At 49.8% G+C, this 9,010-nt stretch overlaps 4 protein-coding genes across 4 annotated transcripts, besides 8 other annotated features; all 4 read right to left on the bottom strand.

Annotated features, from left to right (window-relative positions):
• Positions 1–49: 49 nt before the first annotated feature.
• TraAM80_08870 (uncharacterized protein) lies at positions 50–2,308 on the bottom strand (the record flags this gene model as incomplete). The annotated part of the gene is made up of 1 exon (XM_029385595.1): positions 50–2,308. The coding sequence occupies one exon, from the start codon at positions 2,306–2,308 to the stop codon at positions 50–52; it is 2,259 nt and encodes a 752-aa protein (XP_029234590.1).
• Positions 2,309–2,835: 527 nt separating this feature from the next.
• Positions 2,836–2,865: a microsatellite.
• A 133-nt stretch (positions 2,866–2,998) lies between these two features.
• Positions 2,999–3,123: a microsatellite.
• Positions 3,124–3,206: 83 nt separating this feature from the next.
• Positions 3,207–3,368: a microsatellite.
• Positions 3,369–3,377: 9 nt separating this feature from the next.
• TraAM80_08869 (adenylate kinase) lies at positions 3,378–4,160 on the bottom strand (the record flags this gene model as incomplete). The annotated part of the gene is made up of 1 exon (XM_029385594.1): positions 3,378–4,160. One exon carries the CDS (start codon positions 4,158–4,160, stop codon positions 3,378–3,380), a length of 783 nt encoding a protein of 260 aa, XP_029234589.1.
• A 140-nt stretch (positions 4,161–4,300) lies between these two features.
• Positions 4,301–4,326: a microsatellite.
• A 74-nt stretch (positions 4,327–4,400) lies between these two features.
• TraAM80_08868 (putative calpain-like cysteine peptidase) lies at positions 4,401–5,645 on the bottom strand (the record flags this gene model as incomplete). The annotated part of the gene is made up of 1 exon (XM_029385593.1): positions 4,401–5,645. One exon carries the CDS (start codon positions 5,643–5,645, stop codon positions 4,401–4,403), a length of 1,245 nt encoding a protein of 414 aa, XP_029234588.1.
• A 124-nt stretch (positions 5,646–5,769) lies between these two features.
• Positions 5,770–5,804: a microsatellite.
• Positions 5,805–5,824: 20 nt separating this feature from the next.
• Positions 5,825–5,847: a microsatellite.
• Positions 5,848–6,739: 892 nt separating this feature from the next.
• On the bottom strand, positions 6,740–8,563 carry TraAM80_08867 (uncharacterized protein; the record flags this gene model as incomplete). The annotated part of the gene is made up of 1 exon (XM_029385592.1): positions 6,740–8,563. The coding sequence occupies one exon, from the start codon at positions 8,561–8,563 to the stop codon at positions 6,740–6,742; it is 1,824 nt and encodes a 607-aa protein (XP_029234587.1).
• Positions 8,564–8,677: 114 nt separating this feature from the next.
• Positions 8,678–8,724: a microsatellite.
• Positions 8,725–8,969: 245 nt separating this feature from the next.
• Positions 8,970–9,010: a microsatellite.

Genomic DNA, 9,010 nt, shown 5'->3' with positions numbered 1-9,010 from the left:
TCCACAAAGCTCTTCAGCGCGTCGTACTCCTCCTTCAAATTGATGCGGCTCAGAGGCTCATCCCTGCTAACTTTTTCTGCAGCTGCTCCTGGTCCCGCAGCAGCAGCTTGATACGCTCCTCGTTTGCCCGCAGGTCAAGATCCTTCTCCCCGTTCATCCGCTTCAACCGCGATATCTGCGGCTTAAGAGAGCCATCCACAAAGCTCTTCAGCGCGTCGTACTCCTCCTTCAAATTGATGTGGCTTGGAGGGTTTGTTGTTGCCAATTGTGCACTTAGTTGCTTAATTTCTGTGTGAAGCCGCATGTTGGTTTGTTTTACTTTTTCAAGTTCATCGTTTAGATTAGCTTGTTGAGCGCTTTTCTCCCTGTCGACAGAACGGCTGAATGTTCTTCTGTTGGTATTATCGCTTTTGGATCTTCTTGTTGATTTGGTTTCGTCTTGGTCGTGGGTGAGGGCATCTTTGAGTGCTTTGTTGCTGCCCTCCAGGGCTATTCTGTAGTGGTTGAGGATGTCGAGAAAAGGATGTGCGTCGAGGTGGCGTTGAACGTCCTCTGAGTGCCTTGACAAACAATGCCGAACGGCTACTGTGGTAAGAAGTCCATGCTGCTTGGGCTTCATCGATATTTGTTGGAAGTTGTCTTCAGGGAGGCTCAGTGCTTGAGCCGCCTCACGTGTAAATGCCACGCGGAGTTCCGTTTCGTTGCGTGGTAGGATATCGCCCCAGGCGTTGCCGGGAAAGAATCGTTTATGTGCTGTAGTGATAGACACCGCATCCTCACAGTCCACAGACCGCGTAAAAAAAGGCGGGGAACGCATGCCACCTCTCACGCCCTCCCCTGTCTGTCCCGCGACGAGTGACAAAGCACTTGCTGGCGTTGGTGACTTAACACATCGTGGCGGGGGAGAGCCTGAGGTTAGACGCGACGACCGGTCTCTTTTTTCGACGGCCCCGCTGCTGCCATCACTCCAGGAGTGCCGCCGTTTGCGGAGTTTCTTCTGCAAACTGTCATTGGTGTCCATGAGGAGTTGCTTATCCTGCACGTGGTTAAAGACCTCAAGCCTGGAACGTCCGTATTCCGACTCCAGCTGCCTTGTCAGCTTTGCAAGCTCACCCAGAAGTGACTTGTTGTCTCGCTCAAGCGCCCGTACATTCTCTTCATCCGTGTGCGGTAACATCTCTCCGGTAGAGTCGTGGTCAAACAGCAGAGGCATGGAGTCAGCATTCCAGCAGTGAATGTGACCGGCAGAGCCTGTGGTCCACACCTTCCAAGATATTGTCGAAACCATCTTTCGTATAACAAGCACCGATCTATGCTCCACCCGCATTTGCTGCGAGATCTCCTGCGTGGGTGAGAGGGTTTTTAGATCCCACAAAAGAATGTGACCATGCTTGTCACCACTCCAGACACGATGCTCCACGAGTGTCAAGCAAGCAATAGGGGAGCGGTGGTGTTCCAACACAGTGACACACTTTAACGATTGAAGATCCCAAACGCGTATGGTGGTATCTTCGCCACCCGACCACAGCTGATTGTTTGGACTCACGAGCTCCAAAGCCCAGACCCCGCGTGTATGTCCCACAAATGTGTGCACGCAAGGATTATTTTCATTGGATTGCTTCACTGGGAGGTACGGATCCCAGGCCTTTACCATGCCATCATCACCTCCTGTAAACAGCACAGCTCCTGTGCTTCCAGTGTATGGACAAAGACACCTGACGGCGTTGGTGTGGCCAGAGAACTGTCGCTCGTAGTTATAGCTCTCAGGTACCCATTGGTAGATTTTCCAGTCTCGCCCACCCGTATAAACACGGCCCTCCATCTCAGCGATGCATTCCACGGCCCCGTTGTGCTGCACGAACTCATTCTCCATGACAAATGTGTTAACATCGTAGACGCGGAGAAAACCATCACTGAAAGCCGTCCATACCTTTCCTGTTTTTACAACAAATAAAAGGCAGTTGCAAAAGACGCCTTCTCGCCCTGGAATGATTCGCAGTTCACTTCCCTTTGGAATGCTGCGCACAGCGATAGAGCCGTCAAACTCGGCAGTCCACGCCATGCGTTCGTTGACAACCTCGACACACCGCACCGCGACATCTACTGTGAAAAGGGGTGTTACATCCAACGCACGACTTCGAAATGTGTGGCGAACCGTGTGAGACACGCGGTTCTTTCTTCCCCTCCGTCGTAAAGCTTGCGCGGAGCGCGTGCGGGAAAATCCATTTGGGGTGCTCGCGCGGGAGCTTTTGGCCGAGTTGTACGGCTGCTGGCTCGACGGCGGCGCAGGACTGCGCCGCCAGCTCATCTTCGGTTATTTCTCCGCGTCTGTGGGTGGAGAGGGAGCGCGAGTTGCACAAGGGGTCACAAAATACACAGGGCGCCAATACGTTTGCCTGTCGCTCGCTACAGCTCCAACAGGAGGGAACGTGTAGCTCGCGGTTAGATGGATGTGTATGCAGATCGCTCCACAGTGCAAGGAGAGGGCACTGGCACGCACCCACAAGATCGGCTTGCCAATACACAAACTGCAAGTTTCTCTTCCCTGTATCCGTGGTCTTGTGTTGGCCCTTCTTGGAACCAGTCGCGCTTTTGTGCCTGCGCCTCTATCACACTCTTCAACGGCGACTCAACCACCGAAGAAGAAGAGAAGGAAAGCAAAAAAAAAAAAAACCGAAACAGGGGCAACAATAGCAATATCAAATGAAGAATGTTTTCTCATGGAAACAGGTCGAATACAAACGTCCACATATGGGGATTCACGCAGGTCGCTCCACCATCAACGCAGGCATTTGGTTCCGTATGCATTGACCAAAAATGTGTGTCCGTATACCAATATATATATATATATATATATATATATATGGACGGATGAGTGGAAGATAAATCGCGTGGTCTCGTGCACTTCTGCAGGGGACCCATATCTGCACCGAGACACATTTACATAACGGAATAGTTACATGAATAGAATCACGCTGACCCAGCTGCCCGATAGGCAAAAAAAAAAAAAAAAAACAAAAAACAAGAACAAAACAGAAACAACACCAACAGCTAAAAATGGGAAAAAAACAAAAAAAACAAAAAGAAGCAGAGGAATACATAAAAACAAAACAAAACAAAAACGTCATTTTTTGCCCTATGCGCAACCCACGCAATATCTTTTGCCTCTTTCTACGTCCAGGTGAGAACCCCTCACCTAACACCACAAAAAAGAAAAAAGAGAGCATGAGACGAAGAAAAAAAACAACAGCAATAATAAAAAAAAAAAAACTTGAACAATCAAAACAAAAACAAAAAAACACAACAAGAAGAACCAAAACAAAAAAAAAGCTAAACAACAAAAAAAGAAAAAGGTAAACAGCAAAAAATGTCCCAAGCTACTTGAGACGACGCTTTTCCACAGCTGTGAGAACACATTCCGTAACGTGCTCGATGCTTTCATCCCCATTTACAGTTTCAACGAGAGTTCCATAGTGCGCCTTGAGGCCACTGATGTTCTTGTGGTAAACCTTCAGACGAGCCGTAACGGTCTCGCGGTGATCGTCTTCGCGCTGAATGAGGCGGTCGCACAGGGCGACGTCCTCGGGCGGAGGAGGGTTGTACATCAGGTGGTAAACATCACCCGTGACCGGATCTGTGCGGCGGTTCTCTATGCGCTCAATGACGGTTGCATCAGGCACCTCCAACAAAACAACGACGTGCGGTACAATGCCTACAGCCTCCAGCGCTTCTGCCTGAACATTGCAGCGGGGAAACCCGTCAAGCAACCACCCACGCTCTTTCACATCTTCCTTCTCTAGCCTGTTGCAAACCATACCTGTAATGAGTTTGTTGGGAACCAGCTGACCACTGTTAATGAAGGATTCTGCCATCTTTCCTTCATCAGTGCCTGCCGCCACCTCTGCACGCAGTATATCTCCAGAAGAGATATGCACAACTCCAAAACGTTCCACAATGGCATGACATTGTGTTCCTTTGCCACTTCCAGGAGGGCCTGCAATAATGATCTGCGGTGGAATTGGACCCTTCAGGAGGTCGTGGATGTACTTAGTTGGGTTTTCCGGAAGATCTTGCAAGAGGTTCCGCACAATGTTGTCCATGAGCTGCGGAATGTTGTGTTCCTTGAGGTACTCATGCTTGTTATCCAAAAACGTCCCCATCTGGACTGTCCTTGAGCTCAATGTTGTTTAAATATGTTTTGCTGTCCTAGACTTCTCACTTGTTTTGAAATCAGATGAAAAAAAAAAAAATTTTTTTTGCGGTGCTGTAAATAAGCAGAGCCGCCGTGCACATAGACGGCAAACAAAAAAAAACAAAAACAAAAAAGAGGGCGGAAAAAAAATAATAGTGGGCATACTCATACACCTCTATACATTTCATTTCAGCGAAACCGCCGCAATTCACTCTCCCTCACTCCCAAAGAGAAGGTCGAGAAACTCATCTTCCTTTGCCGTTGTCGATGCAAATTCCATCAACTTTCCTTCCGCCTCCGCTACATGTACCTCTTGCGAGAAGGACGATCCGTAGGCAGTGGCAGAAACATTCCCGGCTGACTTTGACACTGTTCGAAGGAGATGAACAGGTGTGTGGATGGAAGCGACTGCTGTTGAAGAAACATCAACTTTTGATGCCTGCCACCGGATGGCTTCTTCCTCCTCGCTCAGCAATACCTCCAGTGGCGTCATTTTCAGCGTATCCGCCTCCTCAGGAAGCGCATCTCCGTTTGTTTTGTCAGCCACCCACTCCACACCATTGTCGTCCGCAGCGGCAGGGATTTCTTCCCCCGCCTTTTTGTCGCCATCAAAGCACGCGGATGGCTGTTCATTGACACCGCTTGTTGACAGCAGGGACAACAGTGGGGGTCCCAATGCAATCGGCTTGGTTCCGGTTTGGCTCCCCTCATTCTCATTCTCATTCTCATTCTCATTCTCATTCGGGTCCTCGCGTTTGACCTTACTGCTCCTTGCAGCACTCTCGGGACTTTGCAGGACGAGTGAGTGTACAGAATTGAGAGAACCCTCAACATGCGGAGACGAATTATGCGGCGCAGGCGTATCCTCCACCAGAGGAGTCGCAGACCGTAACATAACTTCTGCCGCTACTACTGGTTCTCGTGCTGCCTCGCCCGCAGCCGCACCTTTGATGCCACCATGTTCACCTACAAGAGATTCTTCTGCAGCCCACTTTCGCTTCTCCCGACGTTGTACAGCCTCGTGAATGCGACGAAGTATGCTCGCCTTGAGTGGCTCCGTCATGAGCGTGGCTTCCATCCCCACCACAGTGAGTGCGGCGCTATCCTCGCAAAGGTGTACGAGTTGCCGCGCTGCCAGAAATGTGAAGGGGTTTCCACTCAACTCTAGCACCTTCAGTGCTGGCAGGCGGCGCAGTCCACGGCATAGAGCCCTCACACCGTCGTTCCCGATTCCGTTGTCTCGCAGATTGAGGGTGTGAAGGGAGGAGGCGTGCGCGAGAACAGAAATCAGCGGCACAATGCCGCGATCCCCAAGAAAGTTGCGTCCGAACTGCATGACGCTTAAGCTACTTAAGTGCGCCGTGCTCTCAGGCATAATGCGTAGCACCCCGCTATTTGGGGGCACCTCCAGAGCAGTGCATGCCTTGCGGTAGATTTCTATTGGGGATGCCATCTGCCCTTTCGCTTTCTTGATAAGTTTTTCCTCCTTACTCCTCCTCCCGTCGTCCCCACGGCTATTCCCTCCTCACAAGAGAGCACTGACGCAGCACAAGAGGAAGGGCCAACAATGACGTGGAAAGAAAAACAAAATAATAATTAAAAATACTAATAACGAAACACATGCAACAACAAATATATATATATATATATATATAACGGGCTACGCGGAGAGAGAGACGGATGCGGCACCACTCCTTTTAAATTTTTATTTTCCTTCCACCAACACACGGGCATACAGTAAATAAGGGACAGAGCGAGAGCTGCAGGAAGTAACAACCCCAACGGAAGGGAGGCACGTTGCTGAAATGCAAAGCAACAGAGCCTCGAACGGCCACTTGTCGTTGCTGTTCTTTTTCTTTTTCTTTGATTGCTTCTCATTCCTGCCGCTCCTGCCCTCCCTCTGCCTCTCCTTATATATCGTCCTCGCTCTGTAGCCCATGCCATCCCGTCTCCACCACGCCCACGCGCGTCAGCGGCCGTTCCACGAGCACATCCAGGAGAATGAAGTACGCGATGGTGCTGGCGGCGTTGTGTCTCCCTTTTTTTAAAAAAATACTTTGCGTGCCTTTTTTTTTTTCCATTGCGTCTGCGTGTAGTTTCCCAAAAACGTGACATCCATATTGCCGCACGGCGACTCCCTCATTTTCTTCTCTAACGCAAAGGAAACAAAGCGTAATAACTTCATCTATCGCGGCTTTGCTCGGCTTAACACCCTTCCCCTTCCCCTCCCCCTGCCCACCCAACGCACAACCATTTTCCTCATTTCTAGTCTTTTGTTTGTTTGCTGTTTCTTCAGACTGCCCCTCCTCCCTTGGTAATTTCTCACACCTTTCTTTCTCTTCCCTCCTCGTTTAATGCTCACACACATCTTTACGTGTATCCTTGCAGTAAGTGCCACCTGGCAGACACTCAGTGCGCTCGACACATTTTATCTCCGGCACCGCCTAACACAGCACGCCTTAGATAAATCGCTACCCCCTCCCCCCTTCCCCACACACACACGGCGTACACAAGAGGCTTTGCAAATTAGACACTTCTCAATCTGCATCAACCGGTCACAGTACTGCCGCAGTTTTCCTTCGCCTTCTCAATGGCCTGTAGAAGGGTTTTCTTGTAGGCCTCCAGGACCTCGGACCCCACACACATCTCCTTCAGCGCAATGTGCATCGCCCCCAACCAAGACAGACCCCGATCTGGTCTATGATGGTTCCTGGGATTCACCCAGGCAGCCCCACCACCATCACTAGCTCCACTGTTACCGTTGTTACTTTCGGGTTCTTGAAGTTCAGCTGCGGAAAGAAGACGTTCACGTTTCCAGTCACATTTCTCTAGCACTGCAAGAAGCTCTCGACTACGAATATCGTGAGCAGTGTAACGAATACGTGACTGAACACCCCTTCCAACAGGCTTGTCAGTGGTGGCAAGCAGAACAGCCAGCACACCCAAAGCCCAGTCAAAAGGACCTAACTTCATTGCCATAGATGCTATGGCAAAGGGAATTGATTCACTCGGATGCTGATACCCTTGAATAACAAAGGCACGTAATACACGCACAGCTTTGCTACGTATCTTCTCTGCGACAAAGTAACGTAGAAGTTCAACACATTCTACTTGAATCACCTCACCTGCCTCCACCACTTGTTGTAGTACCATTTCTGCATGGTTAAAACGATCGGGGTTGTTTCCTCTCAGCAACTGCTGCACTGTCAAGCTGGTCGGTCGAAAACCACGCTCCTGCGACATTAGTAGTACGCGTTCAGCATCCTCCAAGTGACCTTGACGACAAAAGTGTGTTAATAATGCACTAACCACAGGGGATCCATTAGTGAGTGGGGTGCCTTCCACATCCATACGGTAAAACACGCGTAGAGCCTCCTCCAACGTTGCCTCTGGCTTAGATTTTGCCAGATCTTCCAAGGTCATGGCAAAGAAAAGTTGTGTGCCACCACGTTCATCCTCGTCGCGACGCCGACCTGACGTTGCGTTCCCCCAAGCAAGCGACCTAAAATGCTGGTTGGTGAATCCATCATTCTGCGTCTGCTTACTGAGGATACGGAACGTCGAGTTCTCAGGTGCAATGCCGCGGTCAAGCATGTCGAGGTAATATTCAACCGGACTCATATACCTAAATGGAGTGGATTTCATAAAGATAAGGTTGTATGGTCGCGTAGACATGGGCTTAACGCCGACAGAACACATCTCTTGAAAGACATCCTCTGCGTCTTCTGTTTTCATGCGCATTACAAAATGCTTTTCCAGCTGCTCCGACACTTCGTTCGTCAGGGAGACATCATTGATGCGCAGAAACTCCAGCAGCTCACGTGTTCTATCCGCAGTAAGAGAAGGGAACATGTGCAGTGCGGCCGTGATGGCACTGGCAGAAATGCTCCCCTCCACTAGCTGGTGCAGCTGCAAGACCTCCAGTGCACTGTCCGCAGTGATGGCAAGGACACGCAGGTACTCAGATGGGCGCTCAAACCGCTGCTCAAAGGCCTCCACAATTGTAACAATATGCTCATCATCATCTCCCGCAAGTCGTTTCGCTGCAAGCAGCGCGCGTCCCCAGCAGAACTCCACCTTTTCTAACGCATCCGCGTTAACAGCCACCGCAGTGGCGGCTGTGTTGTCGTGTATGTCCCCATTCATTGACGTCTTGATGGGCGCTCCTGTTGTTGTTTCGCATCGGCGAGACACCTCGAGAAGGAGGTCAAGTTCAGGCATCGCCTGAAGCTCCTCAAAGCGTTGCAGTACAACAATGTCCTGCTTTGCCTTGTATGCGGCGAGAATGTCGTCACACAGACTTCTCCATGGCATCACAGCGTCAACGCTTGCACCTCCATCTCCAGCCCTAGCACCGCCATTACCCTCCATAGCTGTGGCACTGCCGCCACTGTCCTGTCACTTTCCCGGGGAGGCGTGCGCTAAACCAAAAACAGACGTGCTGACTCCTTTTGCACTGAGTCGCCTCAGTGACACGGTTAAGTGAAACAGAAAAATAATAATAGTAAAAAAAGAAGTTAAAAAAACAAAAATGTTTCATCATCACCCCTGCAGCATCGTGTCTCCACGGGAAACGTACATATGTATGCATTGTATGCGTACGTACTCTCCTCTTTTTTTTTATTCTCACTTCCACGAAGGTAAAGGACAAAGCAAAAAGAGAGAAAAAAGAAAAGGGGAAACCAACTCTCACACAAAAACACACAATTACCTGTGGGGGAAGGCTACACAACCCACTAACGCAGGCATTGAGTGAGCGTGTATGTGTATGCGTCTGATATATATATATATATATATATATATATATATACATATATA

This window comes from Trypanosoma rangeli (assembly GCF_003719475.1).
Source record: "Trypanosoma rangeli strain AM80 chromosome Unknown Tra_15.4_contig_00475, whole genome shotgun sequence".
In the NCBI taxonomy this organism is placed as follows: Eukaryota; Euglenozoa; class Kinetoplastea; order Trypanosomatida; family Trypanosomatidae; genus Trypanosoma; species Trypanosoma rangeli.
The sequence above is the reverse complement of the archived record's forward strand: the minus strand, read 5'-3'. Positions and strand labels throughout refer to the sequence as shown.